The 26,894-nt window shown below is 39.5% G+C and overlaps 1 protein-coding gene and 1 non-coding gene across 2 annotated transcripts; both read left to right on the top strand.

Moving 5' to 3' along the window:
• The first annotated feature begins 458 nt into the window (after positions 1–458).
• On the top strand, positions 459–25,490 carry LOC148565224 (uncharacterized). The gene is made up of 2 exons (XM_088487131.1): positions 459–1,263; positions 25,237–25,490. Exons 1-2 carry the CDS (start codon positions 459–461, stop codon positions 25,488–25,490), a joined length of 1,059 nt encoding a protein of 352 aa, XP_088343257.1.
• Positions 15,151–15,258, top strand: LOC148565225 (small nucleolar RNA R71). The gene has a single exon (XR_015885105.1). It is a non-coding gene; the product is annotated as a small nucleolar RNA R71 (small nucleolar RNA).
• Positions 25,491–26,894: the final 1,404 nt, after the last annotated feature.

The raw sequence follows: 26,894 nt of genomic DNA, 5'->3' as shown, positions 1-26,894 counted from the left end.
AGAAACACTTGAATATGACAAGACAGCAGTTATCTAAACAGATAACAGAAGAATGCCAAGCTGTTCATTTAATAAGTGGAAAGACATTGAATGTCTCAACTCAAAGCAGTAGGAAGCCAAGAAAAGAACATCTGACAGAGAATGACCAAATCACTGCCCAAAATCCCTCTGAGGACAGTATGAGCCCAGAGAGACATGATTCTGGCGTTCAAAGGCCAGAAAAGGGCCAGAAGTTGGCATTAAATGCTCAGTGGATGGACAATTCTGGCATTCAAATGCCAGAAAAGGGTGGCAATCTGGCATTGAACGCCCAAAAAGCACCCAGTTCTGGCGTTCAAATGCCAATAAGGGATCAAACACCTGCAAGTGCTGATAACAATCCCCTTAAGCAGGCTTCTCCAACCACTTCTGTAGGAAATAAACCTGCAGCAACTAAGGTTGAAGAATATAAAGCCAATATGCCTTATCCTCAGAAACTTCACCAAGCAGAACAGGATAAACAATTTGCCCGCTTTGCAGACTATCTCAGGACTCTTGAAATAAAGATTCCGTTTGCAGAGGCACTTGAGCAAATACCCTCTTATGCTAAGTTCATGAAAAAGATCTTAAGTCATAAGAAGGATTGGAGAGAGACTGAAAAAGTTTTTCTCACTGAAGAATGCAGTGCAGTCATTTTAAAAAGCTTACCAGAGAAGCTTAAAGATCCCGGAAGTTTTATGATACCATGCACATTAGAGGATGCTTGTACCAAGACAGCTTTATGTGATCTTGGGGCAAGTATCAACCTGATACCTGCATCTACTATCAGAAAGCTTCGTTTGACTGAAGAAGTCAAACCAACCCGAATATGTCTCCAACTTGCTGATGGCTCTATTAAAATTCCATCTGGCGTAATTAAGGACATGATTGTGAAGGTTAGGCCATTTGCCTTTCCCACTGACTTTGTAGTGCTGGAAATGGAGGAGCACAAGAGTGCAACTCTCATTCTAGGAAGACCTTTCCTAGCAACTGGACGAACCCTCATTGACGTCCAAAAAGGGGAGATAACCCTGAGAGTCAATGAGGATGAGTTTAAGTTGAATGCTGTCAAAGCTATGCAACATCCAGACACATCAAAAGACTGCATGAGCACTGATATTATTGACTCCATGGTGGAAGAGGTCAATATGACTGAGAGTCTCGAATCAGAGCTAGAGGACATTTTTAAAGATGTTCAGCCTGATCTGGAGGAACCAAAGAAAACTGAAGAACCTCTGAAAACTCGTCAGGAAGAGGAGAAGCCTCCTAAACCCAAGCTCAAACCACTACTACCATCCCTGAAATATGCATTTTTGGGAGAAGATGACACTTTTCTGGTAATCCTAAGCTCTGCTTTAGAGCCACAGGAAGAGAAAGCACTAATTCAGGTGATGAGTGATGATAAGTCATCATATGTTAGCTTTTCAAGCAATTTTCACTTGTTTCATTAGGTTTTATACACTTTCTTGCATTGTAAGTAATTAATTTGGAGTGGAATTGCATGGTTTTATTGAATCAATCAACCACCCTTTAATTGACACAAAATCATGAGGTTTAAGCTATAATTAATTGGTTTTTGAATGAATTTTAAACCTTGTGAATTTTGTGATACTTTGATTGATTGTTTTGATTATTTGTAGGTGAAGAAAAAAAGAAAACAAGAAAGCGTGGCCTAAGAAGCGTAGCCCAAGGAAGAAAGAAGCGTGGCACAACACAAGGAGCAAGAGCCTAAAGCTCTTGCCAAGAGCCTAGAGCTCTCACAAGGAGCACTACTTCAAGGCCAAAGGCAAAGCAAAGGGAAAGCTCAGCTCTTGCCAAGAACGGAGAGCTACAAGCAAAGGAGGAAGCAAGGCAAAGTTTCAAAACTCAACTCTTGCCAAGAGCTTTATCGGGCATGCCTCAAGAAAAATCAAGGAAAAAGAGTTTGCTAATGCATGCCATGAGATTCGAACCCAAGGCAAGGGGGAAGGGTGTAGCGCTACTTTGCAAGAAAAACAACAAAGTACCTCAAGGAAGCAAGGAATTAGGCACCACTTAGTTGCCAAAGAAAAGAACCAACACATGCTTTTCCAAGGGTTCGAACTTGGGGTTGCACTAAAAACAAGGAGCAAGCTCAGCTCTTGCCAAGAGCTGAGCGCTACTTCCCTTCTCACATGAAGCATGTCACGCACAAATGGGCACAAGACCAAGGAACCAAAGCTTAGCTTGTTGCAAGAACCGAGCGCTAGCAATGTGTGACACGCCCAGGGAGCTTGGTGCGCGTTTGACACGGCCAGGGAAGCTTGGTGCACAACACACAAGCAACACCAAAGCTCAGCTCTCCCCATGAACCGAGCTTGACCCTGGGAGCAACACATGGGCTGAAATTAAATTAAATTGCCAAATTAATTCATTCTTTCACTAAATTTAGAAGCCCACCCAAATTCTAAAATCCAAAAATAGGAAGTGTATAAATAGAAGCTAGTTTGATTTAGAGAAGGACTTTTACTTTTTGGCCTTCATTTTAGAATTTTTCACTTCTACTTTCTTTTGAATTTTTGCTTTGGATCTCTGAGTTCTATTTTGGGGAATTGGGAAGGAGAATTGATCTCTCTTCTTCCTTGTTCTTGCCTCTGCACTTTTTACTCTTTGTTTTGGATCTTGGGTGGAGAATTGAAGAAATTCTGTTTCAATCTCACCTTGAGATCTCTCTTTGTTTATTTGTCTGAATAATTCAAGGAATTGTGATTTTGGATTTGAATTCTCTTTACTGCATTCATCTTCTACTTCTTCTGCAATTGTTTCTATTTCTTTTGCAATTATTCTCTTGTTGGATCAAGGAAGGACTTGAGATCTAGACTTGTTTTCTAGTCTCCTCCACCCCTGAGATCCTCAACTTCCCTTTAGCTATTGCAATTAAGCTACATTTTTGCTTTCTGTTTGGTTTCTCAAGTAATTCTTCTTTTCTTGTTTAGATCTGCTGCATCTAAATTCATCTTCTACTTCTCTGTTGATTGTCATTTACTTTTGCTTGTTTAATTTCTGTATTCCCAGCTCCTGGATCCTTTTATGATTCAAGCAATTTATATTACGTGCACTTTAAGATTAAGCTCTTTTAATTCTTCTGCACTTTAATTTCTTGTCAATTATCCCTCTCCCTTTAAATTTCATGCAATTTAGCTTCAGCTGGATACAAATAACTCAAATCAACACTTGTTCGCTTGACTAAATCAACCACCTAACTAAAATTGCTCAATCCTTCAATCCTTGTGGGATCGACCTCACTTCCGTGAGTTATTATTACTTGATGCGACCCGGTACACTTACCGGCGAGTTTAGGTGTTGGAATTTCGTTTCCAACCCATCAATGAGGACACACAAGACAGCTCTTGGGTGGTCCATAAGTGATCTTAAGGGCATTAGCCCAGCCATATGCATGCACAAGATCCTATTGGAGGATGATGCTAAGCCAATGGTTCAACCACAGAGGTGGCTGAATCTAGCCATGAAGGAGGTGGTGCAGAAAGAGGTCACTAAGCTACTAGAGGCTGGGATTATTTATCCTATTTCTGATAGCCCCTGGGTGAGCCCTGTCCAAGTTATCCCCAAGAAGGGAGGCATGACAGTGGTTCATAATAAAAAGAATGAACTGGTTCCTACAAGAACAGTTACAAGGTGGTGTATGTGTATTGACTACAGAAGGCTCAATACAGCCACCAAAAAGGATCATTTTCCTTTACCATTCATAAACCAGATGCTAGAGAGACAAGCAGGTCATGAATACTACTACTTTTTGGATGGCTATTCAGGTTACAACCAAATTGCAGTAGATCCTCAGGACCAAGAGAAAACAGCATTCACATGTCTATCTGGAGTGTTTGGCTACAGAAGGATGCCATTTGGTCTGTGCAATACACCTGCAACCTTTCAGAGGTGCATGCTATCTATCTTCTATGATATGGTAGAGAAATTTATGAAAGTCTTCATGGATAACTTCTCAGTATTTGGAGACTCATTCAGCTCCTGTCTTGACCATCTAGCACTTGTTCTGAAAAGTTGCCAAGAGACTAACGTGGTTTTAAACTGGGAGAAATGTCACTTTATGGTGACTGAAGGAATTGTCCTTGGGCACAAAATTTCGAACAAGGGAATAGAGGTGGATCAAGCTAAGGTCGAGGTAATTGAAAAATTACCACCACCTGCCAATGTTAAGGCAATCAGAAGCTTTCTGGGGCATGCAGGATTCTATAGGAGGTTTATAAAGGATTTCTCAAAAATTGCAAAACCTCTGAGCAATCTGCTAGCTGCTGATACACCATTTGTCTTTGACACAGAGTGTCTGCAGGCATTTGAGACTCTGAAAGCTAAGCTGGTCACAGCACTAGTCATTTCTGCACCAGACTGGACATTACCATTTGAACTAATGTGTGATGCCAGTGACCATGCCATTGGTGCAGTATTGGGATAGAGGCATGACAAGCTTCTGCATGTCATTTATTATGCTAGCCATGTTTTAAATAATGCGCAGAAGAATTACACAACCACAGAAAAGGAGTTGCTTGCAGTGGTTTATGCCATTGACAAGTTCATATCTTATTTAGTAGGATCAAAAGTGATTGTGTACACTGATCATGCTGCTCTAAAATATCTCCTCACAAAGCAGTATTCAAAATCCAGACTCATAAGATGGATGTTGCTTCTGCAAGAGTTTGACATAGAAATAAGAGACAGAAAACGGACAGAGAACCAAGTATCTAATCACCTATCCCAGATAGAACCAGTAGCAGGAGCATCCCTCCCTCCTACTGAGATCTCTGAACCCTTTCCGGATGAGCAACTCTTTGCCATTCAGGAAGTACCGTGGTTTGCAGACATTGCAAACTATAAAGATGTGAGATTCATACCCAAAGAGTACAGTAAGCAGCAAATGAAAAAATTGATTTCTGATGCAAAGTACTACCTGTGGGATGAACCATATCTCTTTAAGAGATGTGCAGATAGAATAATTCTATTTATAAGGTTTTGGAAAATAACAAATGTATGATTATTGATGCATGAGTTTCAAATTTTCATGAAGCTATGTGGACACCAAACTTAGTGTTCGGCCATATGCTCTATCAAAACATTTTAAGCATGTGAAACAAAATCCTTTGTAATATTGATTAAGTGTGCTTGAAGATATACCGAACTTAGTATATGTTTCAAAATAGTGCATGCAATAAATGGACATGTTCATGAAAAGAGAAAAGAATTCATGCATCAAGTGATCATAATTTATTGAATGTAAAATGACATGAATCTTAAAGCATGGGTTGCCTCCCATGGAGCGCTCTTTTATTGTCACTAGCTTGACATTGAGGCTTTCTTTTATGGTGGTTGGTGCTTGTAGGGCCTCAATTTGTCTCCCCTGACCGTGATCCTCTTCTTTGTTTTCTGGTGTTCAATTTCAGCATGCTCTAATGATAGTATGTTGCTGACAGTGTAGTAATCCTCGGTTTGTTGATTTGCCCCCAACTGTTGATATATCAGTTGCACTTTGTCACCTTTAGAAAGTCCCTCTGTTGGAATCTTTCTATTCTTCCAGCCCCTTTTTGCTTTGTTTCTGCGTTTCATCTTTCCTTTTGTTGATCTTTCTTTTCTGGCCATAGGCTTTCCTTGGGGGCCTCTCTTTTCAGTGGCTAATATTCTACTACCCTCTTGGGCTTTTTCATCAGTCTGCACAATCTTTAGCATTGGGATGTTGCTGTGACTTTCCTGGTCATTTTTCATATAGTCTTTCTCTTCCTTGCTAAATTGTGCTTCTAGCAACACCTTCAGAGTGATGCTCTGGTCATGCATCCTTAGAGTTAATTCCCCTTCCTCTACGTCTATGATAGCTCTAGTAGTGGCCAAGAATGGCCTTCCCAGTATAACAGAGTCACCATCATCATTGTTTGATTCTAGAACCACAAAATCAGCAGGGTATATAAAACTGTCCACCTTGACCAAAAGATTTTCAATTACACCTCTGGGGTATACCATTGACTTGTCTACCAGCTCCAGAGACATTTGTACTGGTTTGACCTCCTCTATATGCAGCTTTTTCACCAAGGAGGATGGTATTAAGTTAATACTCGCTCCGAGATCGCACATTGCTTTAGTAATGGTCAATTCCCCAATGGTGCAAGGCAACAGGAAGCTTCCTGGGTCCTCAAGCTTGGGAGGAAGCCCCTTTTGAATCAAGGCCCTACATTCCTCAGCAATCATTATGGTTTCTTTCTCATCCCAGCTTCTTTTCTTATTGATAAGATCCTTCAGAAATTTGGAATATAGAGGCATTTGCTCAAGTGCTTCAGCCAAGGGAATATTGATTTCCAACTTCTTAAAAATCTCAAGGAATTTGTGAAAATGCCGGTCTTTAACCTCTTTGTTGAACCTCTGGGGATATGGCAGTGGAGGTGTGATGCTTTTTCCTATTTGCTGCTGCCCCTGAGCTACTTCCTTTGAGCTATGTGGCTGGTCATCTTTCTCTTTGAGTTTCTCAATGCCTTTGTTTGGCATCACAACTTGCTTCTCAGCCTCATCTGCCTTTGTTTGCTTCTCATCCTCCGTTGGTTCTTTGATGTTTTCTGCTTGCTTCTTTGTAGTGTCATTGTTGCTTATCAATGTTCTCCCACTCCTCAATTGTATTGCCTTGCATTCCTCCTTGGGATTTGGGATTGTGTCACTGGGCAGTGAGTTTGAAGGTTTCTCAATAGATACTTGCTTGGAGAGTTGCCCCATCTGTCTCTCTAAGCTCTTCATAGAGGCTTCCTGATTCTTGGCTACCATTTCTTGGTGTTTCAACATTTTGTCTATCATGGCCTCCAAGTAAGTGATTCTTTGGGCTTCAGGTGATATTTGAGGTGGGTTATGAGATGTGGGTGGTGGATGGTAGGCATTTTGGTTGGTGGGTTGGTTATTAGATTGGTATTGGTTGAGGTTGGGGTAGTTGTTTTGAGGCTTTCTGTAGGGGTTTTGGTTAGTCTGCTGCTGGTTGTGATTTTGGTTGCTTCTTGGGTTGTGTTGGTTTGAGTTCCTCTGCCATGGTTGTTGGTTTTGGGTATGGTTTTCTCCCCATCTGAGGTTTGGGTGATTCTTCCAGGATGGATTGTATGTATCACCATACACTTCATTTGGTCCTTGGTTGTGCATATACTGTACTTGCTCTTGTTGTTGTTCTTCTTGAGTTTCTTCACTCTGTCCCCATGTGGTTGATGGTTGGCTGGTGTTAACTGCTGCAACTTGGAGACTATCAATTCTCTTGGCCATTTGCTCAAATTGTTGTTGAATTTGCTGCTGCATCATCTTGTTTTGAGCTAGGATTGAATCTACTCCTTCTAGCTCCATTACTCCTCTCCTTTGTGATGGTTGGCGGTTTCTTTGATGAGCAAAGAAATATTGATTGTTGGCCACCATGTCCACAAGATTCTGAGCTTCCTCAGCAGTTTTCATCAGTTGTAGTGAACCTCCAGCAGAATGATCTAATGCCTCCTGAGATTTCAATGTCAGGCCTTCATAGAAATTTTGCAGCACGTCCCATTCATTGAACATCTCTGGAGGACACTTTCTGATTAAGGCTTTGTACCTCTCCCATGCTTCATACAAGGATTCGGCATCTAATTGTGTGAATGTCTGCACCTCGGTTTTCAGCCTGATGACTCTTTGGGGTGGATAGAATTTGGCTAGAAATTTAGTCACCAAGTCATCCCAACTAGTGATACTTCCTTGGGGAAAAGTTTCAAGCCATTGTGCAGCCTTATCCCTTAATGAGAACGGGAACAGCAGAAGCTTGTAGGTTTCAGGATTCACGCCATTGGATTTGACAGTGTCACAGATCCTTAAGAAGGTAGATAGATGTTGATTTGGATCCTCCAATGGTCTTCCCCCAAATGAGCAATTGTTCTGGACCAATGTGATGAGTTGTGGCTTCAGTTCAAAGTTATTTGCATTGACATTAGGGGTGAGAATGCTGCTTCCACAATGTCTAGCATTTGCAAAGGTATAGGAAGCCAATACTCTCCGCTGTTGTGGTTGATTATTGACTCCTCCTTCTGGATTAGATGTATCTCCTTCCATCTCGTGGAATTCTTCGTCTGATTCCTCTTCTCCAATAATATTTTTCCCTCTTTCAGCTCTTCTTAACCTCCTGAGAGTTCTTTCGTCTTGTTCATGAAAATTGAGTATGGTTCTTCTTGTACCTGACATACAAGCAGAGCATGAGGAATGCACAAAACCAGTGACACTTCAATTTACTGCCAGATTGAAGTGTTAGTTAGTTTAAGCAAAAAATCAAACAGTTAGTGGGTTAATCAAAATTAAAGAAAAAGTGCTTGATCTAGATTACCACCTCACTTAATCATTGTCAATCTAATCAATCCCCGGCAACGGCGCCAAAAACTAGATGAGATATTTTGGAGGAAATATAATCTCTCCCAAAACACCCAAAACCAACCGGCAAGTGTACCGGGTCGTATCAAGTAATAAAAACTCACGGGAGTGAGGTCGATCCCACAGGGATTGAAGGATTGAGCAATTTTAGTTTAGTGGTTGATTTAGTCAAGCGAATCAAGATTTGGTTGATGGTTTTGTGACTTGCAGAATTAAATTGCATTGAAGTAAAGAGAACAAGAAATAAATTGCTGAAACTTAAAGAACAAGAAATTAAATGGCAGAAACTTAAAGTGCAAGAAATGTAAATTGCGGAATCTTAAAGTGCAAGGAATGTAAATTGCTTGAAATGTAAAGGGGATTGGGATGTGGATTTGCAGAAATTAAACAAGGAAAAATTAAATTGCATCAAACAGAAGAGGGAAAGGGAATTGGGATTGAACCGGATATGAAGCAGAAAAGTAAATGAACATAGAAAGCAGTAAACAGGGAATTGAAATGGAAAATTTAGATCTCAGGACCCAGAGACTAGAAAGCCAAGTCTAGATCTCAATGCCTTCCTAGATCCAACAAGAACAATTGCAAGGAAAATGTAAATTGCAGAGAAAAGAGATGAAGAGCAATGAACCGGAAATGGAATTCAATTAACAGTAAAGAAACAGAGAGATCCAAGATTGAGATTGAAACAGAATTTCTTCAATTCTCCAATCCAAGATCCAAGACAAATGTAAAATGAAATTGAAAGCAATGAAAACAAGAAATTAAAGTTCACTCAAGTTCAAAAGCTCTCCCCAAAACTATTATGAAAATTCTAAAAGGAAAAGCTCCCCGAAGAACTTGAATTCTATCCTATTTATACACTTTCAAAAATGATCTTCAAGCCTTGAGTTGGGCCTTTGCTCTTGGTGGAATTGGGTTGAAAGAGGCCTTGGTTGATTGCTCTTGAAGTTTGAAGAAGAACCAAAGTGAACCAATTGAACCGGTTTTGAGGTTAGCCAAAGTTGGACCTAAAGTTTGAGCCAAAGTTAGGGGTCTAACTTTGGCTCCAACTTTTCATAGCAGCAAGCAAAATTCTTCTGGTATGGACGTTGGTGCCAACGTTAGGGGTCTAACTTTGACCCTAACGTTGGCCTTGCTTAGTGCTAGTGGCGCCAACGTTAGCCTCCAAGTTAGGGGGCTAACGTTGGCGCAAACGTTGGCCTCTCTCCCTTATGTAATTCATGTGCCAACGTTAGCCTCTGGTGGACGAAATTGTGATCACATTAATGTAGTACTCTTTGTTATTGTATGGAATCATTATTATGGCTCTCTACTATGTGTGGACACAACTCCGTTCAACTAACCAGCAAGTGTACTGGGTCGTCCAAGTAATAAACCTTACGTGAGTAAGGGTCGATCCCACAGAGATTGTTGGCTTGAAGCAAGCTATGGTCACCTTGCAGATCTCAGTCAGGCGGATTTAAACATGATACTTTATTAGATTTAAAATAAACAATAAAAGGGATAGAGATACTTATGTAGATTCATTGGCAGGAATTTCAGATAAGCGAATGGAGATGCTTTTCGTTCCCCTGAACCTCTGCTTTCCTGCTATCTTCATCCAATCAGTCTTACTCCTTTCCATGGCTGGCTGTATGCAAGGGCATCACCGTTGTCAGTGGCTACATCCCCTCCTCTCAGTGAATCATATGCTCACGCACCCTGTCACGGCACGGCTATTCATCTGTCGGTTCCCGATCATGCTGGAATAGGATTCACCCTCCTTTTGCGTCTGTCACTAACGCCCAACAATCGCGAGTTTGAAGCTCGTCACAGTCATTCAATCATTGAATCCTACTCAGAATACCACAGACAAGGTTTAGACCTTCCGGATTCTCTTGAATGCCGCCATCATTCTAGCTTACGCCACAAAGATTCTGGTTAGGAGATCTAAGAGATACTCATTCTAGCTTAATTCATGTAGAACGGGAGTGTTTGTCAGGCACGCGTTCATAAGGGAGAAGGATGATGAGCGTCACACATAATCATCACCTTCATCACGTTCTTGGGTGCGAATGGATATCTTAGAAGCGAAATAAGAAAAATTGAATAGAAAACAGTAGTACTTTGCATTAATCTTTGAGGAACAGCAGAGCTCCACACCTTAATCTATGGAGTGTAGAAACTCTACCGTTGAAAATACATAAGTGAAGGTCCAGGCATGGCCGAGATGGCCAGCCCCCTAAAACATGATCAAAGGATCATAAGGTAATCCAAAGATGTCAAATACAATAGTAAGAGGTCCTATTTATAATAAACTAGCTACTAGGGTTTACATGAGTAAGTATTTGATGTATAAATCCACTTCCGGGGCCCACTTGGTGTGTGTTTGGGCTGAGCTTAAGTGTTGCACGTGCAGAGGCCATTTGTGGAGTTGAACGCCAGTTTTTGTGCCAGTTTGGGCGTTCAACTCTGGTTTTGGATCCTTTTCTGGCGCTGGACGCCAGATTTGGGCAGAAGGCTGGCGTTGAACGCCAGTTTACGTCGTCAATTCTTGGCCAAAGTATGGACTATTATATATTTCTGGAAAGCCCTGGATGTCTACTTTCCAACTCAATTGGAAGCGCGCCATTTCGAGTTCTGTAGCTCCCGAAAATCTACTTTGAGTGCAGGGAGGTCAGAATCCAACAGCATCAGCAGTCCTTTTTCAACCTCTGAATCTGATTTCTGCTCAAGTCCCTCAATTTCAGCCAGAAAATATCTGAAATCACAAAAAAACACACAAACTCATAGTAAAGTCCAGAAATGTGAATTTAACACAAAATCTATTAAAAACATCCCTAAAAGTAACTAGATCCTACTAAAAACATACTAAAAACAATGTCAAAAAGCGTATAAATTATCCGCTCATCACAACACCAAACTTAAATTGTTGCTTGTCCCCAAGCAACTGAAAATCAAAATAGGATAAAAAGAATAGAATATACTATAAATTCCAAACTATCAATGAAACAGAGCTTCAATCATATGAGCGGGACTTATAGCTTTTTGCCTCTTGAATAGTTTTGGCATCTCACTTTATCCATTGAAGTTTAGAATGATTGGCATCTATAGGAACTTCAGATTTCGAATAGTGTTATTGACTCTCCTAGTTCAGTATGATGATTTTTGAACACAGCTTCTTTATGAGTCTTGGCCGTGGCCCTAAGCATTTTGTTTTCCAGTATTACCACCGGATACATAAATGCCACAGACACATAATTGGTTGAACCTTTTCAGATTGTGACTCAGCTTTGCTAAAGTCCCCAATTAGAGGTGTCCAGGGTTCTTAAGCACACTCTTTTTTTGCTTTGGACCTTGACTTTAACCGCTCAGTCTCAAGTTTTCACTTGACACCTACACGCCACAAGCACATGGTTAGGGACAGCTTGGTTTAGCCGCTTAGACCAGGATTTTATTCCTTTAGGCCCTCCTATCCACTGATGCTCAAAGCCTTGGGATCCTTTTTATTTGCCCTTGCCTTTTGGTTTTAAGGGTTATTGGCTTTTTGCTCTTGCCTCTTGGTTTTAAGAGCTTTTGGCTTTTTCTGCTTGCTTTTTCTTTTTCTTTCTATTTTTTTTTTCGCCTATATTTTTTTTTTTCTGCAAGCTTTGTTCTTTGCTGCTTTTTCTTGCTTCAAGAATCATTTTTATGATTTTTCAGATTATCAAATAACATGTCTCCTAGTCATCATTCTTTCAAGAGCCAACATATTTAACATTCTTTAAACAACAACTTCAAAAGACATATGCACTGTTCAAGCATTCATTCAGAAAACAAGAAGCATTGTCACCACATCAATATAATTAAACTAAGTTCAAGGATAAATTCGAAACTCATGTACTTCTTGTTCTTTTAAATTAAAACAGTTTTTATTTAAGAGAGGTGATGGATTCATAGGACATTCATATCTTTAAGACATAGTTACTAACTACTAATGATCATGTAATGAAGACACAAACATAGATAAGCACATAACATAGAAAACGAAAAACAGAGAAAGTAAGAACAAGGAATGAGGCCACCTTAGTGATGTCCTTGAGCTCTTCTATGTCTCTTCCTTGTCTTTGCTGCTCCTCCTTCATTGCTTTTAGATCTTCTCTGATTTCATGAAGGATGATGGAGTGCTCTTGATGTTCCACCCTTAGTTGCTTCCAATAATTGTGTGGAAGAAGATGTATCCCCTGAGGTATCTCAGGGATCTCTTGATTTGCAGTCAAATGTTCTACCACTGAGCTATAGACCCTTGATGGAAGCTTTTGTCTTCCCTTTTCTTCTTTCTAGAGGCTTCTCTGGCCTTAGGTGCCATCAATGGTTATGGAAAAAAAACAAAAAAGCTATGCTTTTTACCACACCAAACTTAAAATGTTGCTCGCCCTCGAGCAAAAGAAGAAAGACTGAAGAATAAGAAGAAGATATGGAGGAGATGGATGGGAGTGTGTGGTCGGCCATATGGGTGGGATTGGGTGAGAGAGAGATGTTGAATTTTGAAGGTAGTGGGTGTATGGATGTGAGTGGTAATTGGAAAGTAGAAGGGATGATCATGAATGGGAAGAGAGATGATGAGGTAGGTGGGGATCCTGTGGGGTCCACAGATCCTGAGGTGATCCTGTGAGGTCCACAGATCTTGAGGTGTCAAGGCATTTACATCCCTGCACCAATTTAGGCATGCAAAATGCCCTTGCACACAACTCTGGGCGTTCAGCGCCAGGTTGGTGCCCATTTTGGGCGTTCAACGCCCATTTGCTGCCATTTCTGGCGTTGAACGCCAGAACCATGCTTGTTCTGGGCGTTCAGCGCCAGAACTATGCTTTGTTCTGGCGTTTGAACGCCAGACAGATGCTCCTCCAGGGTGTGATTTTTCTTCTGCTGTTTTTGATTCCGTTTTCAATTTTTATATTTATTTTGTGACTCCTCATGATCATGAACCTATAAAGACACATAACTAAGAAAAATATAGTTAGATAAATAAACATTGGGTTGCCTCCCAACAAGCGCTTCTTTAATGTCAATAGCTTGACAGTGGGCTCTCATGGAGCCTCACAGATGTGCAGAGCTTTGTTGAGACTTTCCAACACCAAACTTAGAGTTTGGATATCGGAGTTCAACACCAAACTTAGAGTTTGGTTGTGGCCTCCTAACACCAAACTTAGAGTTTGACTGTGGGGGCTCTGGTTGACTCTGCTTTGAGAGAAGCTTTTCATGCTTCCTCTCCAGGGTTGCAGAGGGAGATCCTTGAGTTTTGAATACAAGGGAGTTCTCATTCCATTGAAGGACTATTTCACCTCGGTCAACATCAATCACAGCTCTTGCTGTGGCCAGGAAAGGTCTTCCTAGGATGATGGATTCATCCTCTTCCTTTCCAGTATACAGGACTATGAAATCAGCAGGGATGTAAAGGCCCTCAACTTTTACCAATACATCTTCTACGTGTCCATAAGCCTGTCTTCTTGAGCTGTCTGCCATCTCTAGTGAGATTTTAGCAGCTTGCACCCCATAGATTCCCAGTTTCTCTATTACAGAGAGGGGCATGAGGTTTATTCCTGAACCAAGGTCACACAGAGCCTTAAAGATCATGGTGCCTATGGTACAGGGTATTATGAACTTTCCAGGATCCTGTCTCTTCTGAGGCAATGTCAGTTGATCCAGATCACTTAGTTCATTGATGAACAAGGGAGGTTCAACTTCCCAAGCATCAATGCCAAACAATTTGGCATTCAGCTTCATGATTGCACCAAGAAACTTGGCAGTTTGCTCTTCAGTGACATCCTCATTCTCTTCAGAAGAGGAATACTCATCAGAGCTCATGAAGGGCATAAGGAGGTTCAATGGAATCTCTATGGTCTCTAGATGAGCCTCAGAGTCCTTTGGTTCCTCAGAGGGAAGCTCCTTATTGATCACTGGACGTCCCAGGAGGTCCTCCTCCTTGGGATTCACGTCCTCTCCTCTCCTCAGAGGTTCGGCCATGGCGCTTATGTCAATGGCCTTGCACTCTCCTTTTGGGTTCTCTTCTGTATTGCTTGGGAGAGTACTAGGAGGGATTTCAGTGATCCTTTTACTCAGCTGGCCCACTTGTGCTTCCAGATTTCTAATGGAAGACCTTGTTTCATTCATGAAACTTACAGTGGCCTTAGATAGATCAGAGACTAGATTTGCTAAATTAGAAGCATTTTGTTCAGAGTTCTCTGTCTGTTGCTGAGTTGATGATGGAAAAGGCTTGCTATTGCTAAACCTGTTTCTTCCACCATTATTAAAGCCTTGTTGGGGCTTTTGATCCTTCCATGAGAAATTTGGATGATTTCTCCATGTTGAGTTATAGGTGTTTCCATAAGGTTCACCTAAGTAATTTACCTCTGCTATTGCAGGGTTCTCAGGATCATAAGCTTCTTCTTCAGAAGATGCCTCTTGAGTACTGTTGGATGCAGCTTGCATTCCATGTAGACTCTGAGAAATCATATTGACTTGCTGAGTCAATATTTTATTCTGAGCCAATATGGCATTCAGAGTATCAACTTCAAGAACTCCCTTCTTCATAGGCGTCCCATTATTCACAGGATTCCTTTCAGAAGTGTACATGAACTGGTTATTAGCAACCATGTCAATGAGTTCTTGAGCTTCTGCAGGCGTTTTCTTTAGGTGAATGGATCCACCTGCAGAAGTGTCCAGTGACATCTTTGATAGCTTAGATAAACCATCATAGAATATATCCAGGATGGTCCATTCTGAAAGCATGTCAGAAGGACACTTTTTGGTCAACTGTTTGTATCTTTCCCAAGCTTCATAGAGAGATTCACCTTCTTTCTGTCTGAAGGTTTGAACATCAGCTCTAAGCTTGCTCAGCTTTTGAGGAGGAAAGTACTTGGCTAAGAAAGCCGTGACCAGCTTATCCCAAGAGTTCAGGCTATCTTTGGATTGAGAATCCAACCATAATCTAGCTCTGTCTCTTACAGCAAAAGGGAAAAGCATGAGCCTGTAGACTTCAGGATCTATTCCATTAGTCTTAACAGTATCACATATCTGCAAGAATTTAGTTAAGAACTGAAAAGGATCTTCAGATGGAAGTCCATGAAACTTGCAGTTCTGCTGCATTAGAGAAACTAACTGAGGTTTCAGCTCAAAGTTGTTTGCTCCAATGGCAGGAATGGAGATGCTTCTTCCATGTAAATTGGAATTAGGTGCAGTAAAGTCACCAAGCATCTTCCTTACATTATTATTATTTTCGGCTGCCATCTCCTCTGCCTGTTCGAAAATTTCTGAAAGATTATCTCTGGATTGTTGTATTTTAGCTTCTCTTAATTTTCTCTTCAGAGTCCTTTCAGGTTCTGGATCTGCTTCCACAAGAATGTTCTTATCCTTGCTCCTGCTCATAATACAAGGAAGAATGGACAGAAAAATGATAATAATAATAGGGATCCTTTATACCACAGTATAGGGATCCCTTTGTGAGTGGAAGAAGAGGGGGAGATAAAGAATGTGATGTAAAGGAAGAAACACAACTGTGAGAATGGAAGAGATGTGAGATGAGATGTTAGGATATGAATGAATAAATAGAATAGGATGTGGGAGGTATAATTTTCGAAAATTATTTTGAAAAGGAGTTAGTGATTTTTGAAAATTGGTTTTTGAAAATTTGTTAGGAATTTTCGAAAATTAAGTTTTTTTTTTAAAAAAATTAAAATAATTAATAAATTAAAAAGAAATTTTGAAAAAGGGGAGAGATATTTTCGAAAATTAGAGAGAGAGAGAGTTAGTTAGGTAGTTTTGAAAAAGTTAAGAAACAAACAAAAAGTTAGTTAGTTAGTTGAAACAACTTTTGAAAAGATAGGAAGTTAGGAAGTTAGAGAAGATATTTTGAAATCAAATTTTGAAAAAGATAAGATAAGAAGATATTTTTGAAAAGATATGATTGAAATTAGTTTTGAAAAAGATTTGATTTTTAAAATCACAATTAATGACTTGATTCACAAGAAATCATAAGATATGATTCTAGAACTTAAAATTTGAATCTTTCTTAACAAGCAAGTAACAAACTTCAAATTTTTGAATCAAAACATTAATTGATTAGTTATTTTCGAAAATTTTATATAAAAATAAGAAAAAGATTTTTAAAAAATATTTTTTTGAAATTTTTCGAAAATAACTAATAATTTTGAAAAAGATTTGATTTTGAAAAAGATTTTGAAAAAGATAAGAATTTCAAATTGAAAATTTGATTTGACTCATGAGAAACAATTTGATTTTTAAAATTTTTTGAAAAAGTCAACTCAAAATTTCGAATTTGATGAGAGAAAAAGGGAAATATATTTTTTTTATTTTTGAATTTTTAAGATGAGAGAGAAAAACACAAAAAAGATGCAATGCATGAAATTTTTAGATCAAAACAATGAATGCATGCATGAATGATATGAGTGTCAAGATGAACACCAAGAACACTATGAATGTCAAGATGAACATCATAGACATATTTTTGAAAAATTTTAATGCAAAGAAAATATGCAAGACACCAAACTTAGAATTCTTTAATGCTTAGACACTAAGAATTCAAGAATGCATATGATAAACATGAAAAGACACAAAACAAAAAATCATCAAGATCAAACAAGGAGACTTACCAAGAACAACTTGAAGATCATGAAGAACACCATGAATGCATGAAATTTTCGAAATATGCAAGATGTATATGCAATTGACACCAAACTTATGATATGACTCAAGACTCAAACAAGAAACAGAAAAATATTTTTGATTTTTATGATTTTCTAATTTTTTTGGATTTTTATGTTATATTTTTCGAAAATTATATGAAAAAGAAAAAATAAGGATTCCAAAATTTTTAATATGAATTCCAGGAATCTTGCCATGTTAGTCTAAAGCTTCAGTCCAGGAATTAGACATGGCTCACTAGCCAGCCAAGCTTTCAATGAAAGCTCCAGTCCAAAATACTAGACATGGCCAATGGCCAGCCAAGCTTCAGCAGGTGATCATGGATCAACAGCAGGTAGATGAGCAACAACTAAATTGCTCTTGATAACAAATTGCAAGCCTCAGTCCAAATGAATTTAGACATGGCTTTACAGCCAGCCAGGCTGCAACATATAATTACATGGGCTAGAGTGATTAGTTGAATACCAATCCCAAAGTAGTTTGGGTATGGCTTTACAGCCAGATATGATTCAACATATTTCATGAAACACTAGAATTCATTCTTAAAAATTTTGAAGCCATAGAATAATTTATTTTTGAAAACATTTTTATTTTTTTTCGAAAACAGATGAGAAAATTTTAGAAATATTTTTGAAAAATTTTTGAAAATAAAATAAAAAGAAAATTACCTAATCTGAGCAACAAGATGAACCGTTAGTTGTCCAAACTCAAACAATCCCCGGCAACGGCGCCAAAAACTTGGTGGACGAAATTGTGATCACATTAATGTAGTACTCTTTGTTATTGTATGGAATCATTATTATGGCTCTCTACTATGTGTGGACACAACCCCGTTCAACTAACCAGCAAGTGTACTGGGTCGTCCAAGTAATAAACCTTACGTGAGTAAGGGTCGATCCCACAGAGATTGTTGGCTTGAAGCAAGCTATGGTCACCTTGCAGATCTCAGTCAGGCGGATTTAAACATGATACTTTATTAGATTTAAAATAAACAATAAAAGGGATAGAGATACTTATGTAGATTCATTGGCAGGAATTTCAGATAAGCGAATGGAGATGCTTTTCGTTCCCCTGAACCTCTGCTTTCCTGCTATCTTCATCCAATCAGTCTTACTCCTTTCCATGGCTGGCTGTATGCAAGGGCATCACCGTTGTCAGTGGCTACATCCCCTCCTCTCAGTGAATCATATGCTCACGCACCCTGTCACGGCACGGCTATTCATCTGTCGGTTCCCGATCATGCTGGAATAGGATTCACCCTCCTTTTGCGTCTGTCACTAACGCCCAACAATCGCGAGTTTGAAGCTCGTCACAGTCATTCAATCATTGAATCCTACTCAGAATACCACAGACAAGGTTTAGACCTTCCGGATTCTCTTGAATGCCGCCATCATTCTAGCTTACGCCACAAAGATTCTGGTTAGGAGATCTAAGAGATACTCATTCTAGCTTAATTCATGTAGAACGGGAGTGTTTGTCAGGCACGCGTTCATAAGGGAGAAGGATGATGAGCGTCACACATAATCATCACCTTCATCACGTTTTTGGGTGCGAATGGATATCTTAGAAGCGAAATAAGAAAAATTGAATAGAAAACAGTAGTACTTTGCATTAATCTTTGAGGAACAGCAGAGCTCCACACCTTAATCTATGGAGTGTAGAAACTCTACCGTTGAAAATACATAAGTGAAGGTCCAGGCATGGCCGAGATGGCCAGCCCCCTAAAACATGATCAAAGGATCATAAGGTAATCCAAAGATGTCAAATACAATAGTAAGAGGTCCTATTTATAATAAACTAGCTACTAGGGTTTACATGAGTAAGTATTTGATGTATAAATCCACTTCCGGGGCCCACTTGGTGTGTGTTTGGGCTGAGCTTAAGTGTTGCACGTGCAGAGGCCATTTGTGGAGTTGAACGCCAGTTTTTGTGCCAGTTTGGGCGTTCAACTCTGGTTTTGGATCCTTTTCTAGCGCTGGACGCCAGATTTGGGCAGAAGGCTGGCGTTGAACGCCAGTTTACGTCGTCAATTCTTGGCCAAAGTATGGACTATTATATATTTCTGGAAAGCCCTGGATGTCTACTTTCCAACTCAATTGGAAGCGCGCCATTTCGAGTTCTGTAGCTCCAGAAAATCTACTTTGAGTGCAGGGAGGTCAGAATCCAACAGCATCAGCAGTCCTTTTTCAACCTCTGAATCTGATTTCTGCTCAAGTCCCTCAATTTCAGCCAGAAAATACCTGAAATCACAGAAAAACACACAAACTCATAGTAAAGTCCAGAAATGTGAATTTAACACAAAATCTATTAAAAACATCCCTAAAAGTAACTAGATCCTACTAAAAACATACTAAAAACAATGTCAAAAAGCGTATAAATTATCCGCTCATCAGCCTCCAAGTTAGGGGGCTAACGTTGGCGCAAACGTTGGCCCTTCCCCCTTTGTAATTCATGTGCCAACGTTAGCCTCCAAGTTAGGGGGCTAACGTTGGCGCAAACGTTGGTCCTTCCCCCTTTGTAATTCATGTGCCAACGTTAGCCTCCAAGTTAGGGGGCTAACGTTGGCGCAAACGTTGGTGCCCAGGGGAGAACTTCACAAGTTCCAACGTTAGCCTCCAAGTTAGGGGGCTAACGTTGGGGCTAACTTTTGACTCTTCCTTGAATATTTATGTGCCAACTTTAGCCTCCAAGTTAGGGGGCTAACGTTGGTGCAAACGTTGGATGTCCAGGGGAGAAATTTCAAGTTCCAACGTTAGCCTCCAAGTTAGGGGGCTAACGTTGGGGCTAACTTCTTGCTTCCCGGTTCAATTTCACTTATTCCATTGTCCTCTCTTCACTCCTAGCCATTCCTCTTTGCTTCAACCTTTCTCCAAGCTTTCTTCACCTATCATTAATCAACCAAACTCATCAAAGCTATGCTCAAAATCATGAGATATTCATTCTTTCATAATATGCAACAAATATAGCATAAAATCTCATGAAATGGCATAAATTCATATATGGTTGGTTCAATCAAGGGAAACATGAAAATCTACTCAATTAGCTTGCTTGTAGCTTAAGAAAGTGCATAATTCTAATGAAAACAAAAGAAAAAGACTAGCTAAAATAGGCTAGGATGACTTGTCATCAAAGGGACCATATGTGATTACAAGTGTGTCACCATATGGTTATGTAGAGCTTCAGGATATTGACTCTGACAAAAAATTTATTGTTAATGGACAGAGAGTCAAACATTATCTTGAAGGCAATGTTGAACAAGAGTGCTCAAAACTGAGACTAAATTAAAAGCTCAGTAAAAGTCCAGCTAAAGACAGTAAAAAAGCGCTTATTGGGAGGCAACCCAATCTTATTTATCTATGTTAATTACTTTTTCATTTCATTTTCCATTGTTAGTTTATGTTTTCTTTAGGTTGATGATCATGTGGAGTCACAAAAACAGCTGCAGAATTAAAGCAAAATCAAAAATAGCAGCAAAAGCAGCACACCCTGGAGGACAGGCTTACTGGCGTTTAAACGCCAGTAAGGATAGCAGAATGGGCGTTTAACGCCCATGCAGGCAGCATTCTGGGCGTTCAGAAAAACACACAGTAAAGAAGAATTCCTGGCGTTTAACGCCAGCCAGGGTATCTGGCTGGGCGTTAAACGCCCAAAGAGGCAGTCAAGTGTGCATTAAACGCCAGAATGGATAGCATTTTGGGCGTTTAACGCCAGGATGACACAAGGGAGATCATTTTGTTTCCAATTCGATTTTTTTTCAATTTTTCATGTTTTAATTCATAATTTTTTGCCTCAAACATATTTTAAATGTTCATCTTTCAATTTCTATTTTCAAAAATTAATAATCTTTCCAATTCTTTTTAATTCTTTTTCAATTCTTTTCAATTTCTTCCAAAACATTTTCAAAACTTACATATCTTTTCAAATTCTTTTTCAACTCTTTTTAATTTTTCTTGTATACAGTAATGGTTTTCATAATTAATTGTATCATTCTTCTTCTACTCCCTTTTATCTTATTTTGCTCGAGGACGAGCAAAGCTTTTAAGTTTGGTGTGGAAAAGCTCAGCTTTTTACTTTCCATAACCATTAATGGAACCTAAGGCCGGAGAAACCTCTAGGAAGAGGAGCAACAAAGGCAAGGAAGAGATATAGAGGAGCTCAAGAACTCCATTGGTTCTTCAAGAGGAAGAAGAAGCCACCATCACTAAGGTGGACCCATTCTTTAATGTCCTTGTTTATTTTCTTTTCTGTTTTCGGTTTTTATGCTATATTTTGACTATGTTTGTGTCTTCATTACATGATCATTAGTGTTTAGTATCTATGTCTTAAAGCTATGAATGTTCCATGAATCTTTCACCTTTCTTAAATGAAAAATGTTTTCTGAAAAAAAAAAGAAGTACATGAATTTCAAATTCTATCTTGAAAATAGTTTAATTATTTTGATGTGGTGGCAATACTTTTTGTTTCCTAAATGAATGCTTGAACAGTGCATATTTTTTATAGTGAAGTTTATGAATGTTAAAATTGTTAGCTCTTGAAAGAATAATGAAAAATGAAAAATGTTATTGATAATCTGAAAAATCATAAAATTGATTCTTGAAGCAAGAAAAAGTAGTGAAAAACATAAACCCTGCGGAAAAAAAATGGCAAAAAATAAAGAAAAAGAAAGAAAAAGAAAAAGCAAGCAGAAAAAGCCAGTAACCCTTTAGACTAAAAGGCAAGGGTAAAGAGGATCCAAGTCTTTGAGCATTAATGGATAGGAGGGCCCAAATCCTAGCCTAAGCGGCTAAATCAAGCTGTCCCTAACCATGTGCTTGTGGCATGAAGGTGTCAAGTGAAAAGCTTGAGACTGAGTGGTTAAAGTCATGGTCCAAAGCAAACAAGTGTGCTTAAGAACTCTGGGTACCTCTAACTGGGGACTCTAGCAAAGTTGAGTCACAATCTGAAAAGGTTCACCCAGTTATGTGTCTGTGGCATTTATCTATCCGGTGGTAATACTGGAAAACAAAATGCTTAGGGTCACGGCCAAGACTCATAAAGTAGCTGTGTTCAAGAATCAACATACTAAACTAGGAGAATCACTAACACTATCTGAATTCTGATGAGTTCCTATAGATGCCAATTATTCTGAACTTCAAAGGATAAAGTGAGATGCCAAAACTGTTCAGAAGTAAAAAGTTACTAGTTCCGCTCATCTAATTGGAACTAAGCTTCATTGATATTTTGAAATTTATTGTATTTTCTCTTTTTTTTATCCTATTTTGTTTTTAGTTGCTTGGGGACAAGCAACAATTTAAGTTTCGTGTTGTGATGAGCGGATAATTTATACCCTTTTTGGCATTGTTTTTACATAGTTTTTAGTGTGTTTTAGTTACTTTTTATTATATTTTTATTAGTTTTTATGCAAAAATCACATTTTTGGACTTTACTATGAGTTTGTGGATTTTTCTGTAATTTCAGGTATTTTCTGGTTGAAGTTGAGGGACCTGAGCAAAAATCTGATTCAGAGGCTGAGAAAAGACTACAGATGCTGTTGGATTCTGACCCTCCTGCACTCGAAGTGAATTTTCTGGAGCTACAAAAGCCCAATTGGCGCGCTCTCAAATGCGTTGGAAAGTAGACATCTTGGGCTTTCCAGAAATATATATTGTTCATACTTTACCCGAGATTTGATGGCCCAAACTGGCGTTAAACGCCAGCCAGAGACCATTTTCTGGCGTAAAACGCCAGAATTGGCACATTTCTTGGCGTTAAACGCCCATTTTGGCACCCAGGGTGGCGTTTAACTCCAATTTGAGGCATATGCACGTGGAAGCTTGAAAGCTCATCCCAAACACTCACCAAGTGGGCCCCGGAAGTGGAATTCTGCACTATCTACACCTAATTACTCATTTTCTGTAAACCTAAGTTACTAGTTTAGTATAAAAACTACTTTTAGAGATTCATTTAGCAACTCATGACATTTTACATCTCATTTTGTATCTTCTACAGCATGAGTCTCTAAACCCCATAGGTGGGAGTGAGGAGCTCTGCTGTGTTTCAATGGATTAATGCAATTACTATTGTTTTCTATTCAATTACGCTTGCTTCTGTTCTAAGATACTCACTCGCACTTCAATATGAAGAATGTGATGATCCGTGACACTCATCATCATTCTCAACTTTATGAATGCGTTCTTGACAACCACTCCCGTTTTATCTGAGCTCAACGTAGTCATTGGGCGATAGCTTGAGTGCGTATCTCTTGGGTCTCTAATCCACGGACCGAGTCCGTGAGATTAAAACCTTCGTGGTAGAGGCTAGAACTAATTGGCAGCATTCCTGAGATCCAGAAAGTCTAAACCTTGTCTGTGGTATTCCGAGTAGGATCTGGAAGGGGATGACTGTGACGAGCTTCAAACTCGTGAATGTTGGGCGCAGTGACAGTATGCAAAAGGATAATGGTCCTATTCCGACGCTAGTGAGAACCGACAGATGATTAGCCGTGCGGTGACAGCGCTTGGTATTTTTCATCCGAGAGGATCATACAGCCTGCTATGGAAGGAGGCCATGCGTGTTTGGAGAAGAAGACAGTAGGAAAGTAGAGATTCATATGACAGAGCATCTCCGGAACCTCAGCTTGTTCCCCATTACTGAATCACAAGTACTGTTTATTTCATGTTATTTCTTTTCATAAATATAGCCACTAGTATCATTAATCTCCTGACTAAGATTTACCAAATAACCTTAGCTTGCTTCAAGCCGACAATCTCCATGGGATCGACCCTTACTCACGTAAGGTATTACTTGGACGATCCAGTGCACTTGCTGGTTAGTTGTGCGGAGTTGTTAAAAGTGTAATCACAATTTCGTGCACCAGGGGCCCTAGCCAACGTTCAACGCCCCTAGGGAGTCCTAGCACATGACTTACTCTTTTGCTCAGCCCAAACACTCACCAAGTGGGCCCCAGAAGTGGATTTTCGCACTAATAGACTAGTTTATCATATTTCTGTAATCCTTAGTCATTAGGTTAGTATATATAGGAGAAGATCACCCTTGTTTAGGATCTTCTTCCACCACTTTATATGTTTTTACATTGTTCTATGAACAATATGAGCCACTAAACCTCCTAGGTTAAAGTTAGGAGCTCTGCTGAGTTTTATGGATTAATAGAAGTACTACTATTCTATTTCAATTCGTGTTTATTCCTCCCCTAAGATGAATTTTCGTTCTTCAACCTTATGAATGAGTTGAACCGTCACAAGTTATCTCTATTCTACATGGGTTTAGTGAGCATCTTTCATCGGATATCAATGAACCACTAGCTTGATTATACATCTCTTAGACGGCTAATCCACGACTTCGTTAGGGACTTCTCAAGAAATCAGTTCAGCCGAGGTATGGGAAGATTAGGGTCTTTGTGGTAAAGGCTAGGACCAAGGTACAACATTCTCTAATCCAAAAGATTCGACCTTGTCTGTGGCATTTTGAGTAAAATCCCCAAGGGAACTGCAGGAGCTTCACCCTCATTCAAACTGGATGCGCACTAAACCTGGTGTTCAGCCTAGAGGAAGATTGGCGGCCGCTCAAACCAGCATTGATCACATACAACCTGCTATAGAAGAAATCATTCACAGTTTGAGTAAACAGTAAGAAAGTATTGATCCAGAAGAATAAAGCATCTTCGAAGCCTTAAACATCTTCTTATCATCAGATTCACAACCATTGAGTAACGTTATCTTTATTTTACTTTTATGCACTTAAGCAACTATACAACTTTTCTATCCGCCTAACTAAGATTTACAAGATACCCACAGTTTGATCCAAGCCGACAATCCTCGTGGGATCGACCCTGACTTACCTCAGGTATTACTTGGACGACCCAGTGCCCTTGCTTGTTCAGTTGTGCGAAGTTAAATTCTATGCACCAGCCTCCTTGTCCATAGTGAGAGCCTTACACTTTTACCTTGGATTTACCTCTGTGTTGCTAAGAAGAGTGTTGGGAGGTATCTCAGGTATCTTGCTGCTCAACTAACCCACTTGTATCTCCAAGTTCTGAATTGAGGACTGAGTCTATGCCATAAAGCTTTGAGTGGTCTTGGAGAGGTTAGAAACTATTGTAGCTAAGAAAGAGAGACTTTGTTAAGGCGTCTCTAATTGCTATACTGAGAGGGTTGGAATTATCTGTTGTTGAACCTGTTTTGTTTGGTTCCACCCTAATTATTGTTGAAGCCTTGTTGAGGCCTCTGTTGATCTCTCTACCTAAAGTTGGGGTAATTCCTCCATCTCTAATTGAAAGTGTCTGCATAGGGATTATTGTTGGGATTTCTAGAGGAATTTCCCATGTAATTCACTTCCTCCATGGTGGTCTGAGTAATGTCACCAGCGTCTCCTTCATAGGGTGCCTCTTGAATGTTGACAGCTGAAACGTGCATCCCACTTAAGTGTTGGGAGATCATGTTAATTTGCTAGAACATAAGCTTCTTTTGAGCCAAAATGGCATCCAGTGTGTCCACTTCCATGACCCCTCTCTTCTGAGTAGTCCCAATGTTCACAGGATTTCTCTCGAAAGTGTACATGTACTGGTTGTTGACAACCATCTCAATGAGCTCGTGTGCTTCCTCAGGCGTCTTCTTTATGTGCAGTGATCCGACTACAGAGTGATCCAGTGACATTTTGGCTATTTCAGAGAGGCCATCATAAAAGATCTCTAGCATGGTCCAATCTGAGATCTTGTCGCGAGGGCATCTCCTGATCAGCTGCTTGTACCTTTCCCAAGCCTCATAGAGGGATTCTCACCCTTTCTGTCTGAAGGTCTGGACTTCCACTCTAAGCTTACTCAACTTCTGGGGGTGGAAAGAACTTGGCTAAAAATCCAGTGACCACCTTGTCTCATGTGTCCAAGCTCTCCTTGGGCTGAGAATCCAGCCATAGCTTTGCTCTGCCCCTTACAGCAAAGGGGAAGAGCATGAGCTTGTACACCTCAGGGTTCACTCCATTCATCTTGATCGTATCATAGATCTGCAGGAAATCAGATATAAACTTGTTGGGGTCTTCCTGCGGGAGTCCATGAAACTGACAGTTCTGTTGTGTACTAAAATGACCAGTTGAGGCTTGAGCTCAAAATTATTGGCACCAATGGCAGGTACGGATATAGGCGCGTCTATAGAAGACAGATGTGGGTGTAATGTATGAGCCAAGCACCTTCCTTGCTTCCTCTCCAGCGTTTGGATTATTAACTCCCATGGTGGTCTCTTCATCTTCCTTCTCAAAAGATTTCGTGAGATTCTCTCCAGCTTTGCAAGCTCTAGTTTGTTGCAAATGCCATCTTAAGGTCCTCTCAGGTTCAGGATCAAGATCAAGAAGGGGTTCTTTATCCTTGTTTCTGCTCATAAACAACAAGAAACAAAGAAAAGGTAGGAGTCTCTATGTCAGAGTATAGAAAGCTCACAGTGAGGTATCCTAATAAAAAAATAAAGTAAGATAAAGTAAACAATTAACAAAAAGACTTAAAAATAAAGATGGAAGATTTAGCCTAAGAATTTTCGAAATTAGAAAAAAAGGTGTTCAAAAGTTTTCGAATTCCAAAAATAAAGAAAAAAAAAAGAATTAAAGAAACACCAAACTTAAAAATTGAATAAAACAAGATAAAGTAGACAATTAACAAAGAAAAAATCGAAAATAGAGATGGAAGATTTAATTTAAAAATTTTCAAAAGTTAGAAAGAAAAGGTCTAAAAAAATTTTTTTTTTGAAATTCAAAAAGGAAGAGAAAGAAAAGCTAAAGAAACACCAAATTTAAATTTGAATTTAATTAAAATAACTAACATG

The sequence above is a fragment of the Arachis ipaensis genome, chromosome B5 (assembly GCF_059453495.1).
Source record: "Arachis ipaensis isolate K30076 ecotype BB chromosome B5, ASM5945349v1, whole genome shotgun sequence".
Taxonomy (NCBI): domain Eukaryota; kingdom Viridiplantae; phylum Streptophyta; class Magnoliopsida; order Fabales; family Fabaceae; genus Arachis; species Arachis ipaensis.
Note: the sequence above shows the minus strand (reverse complement) of the source record. Positions and strands in the feature narration are given on the sequence as shown.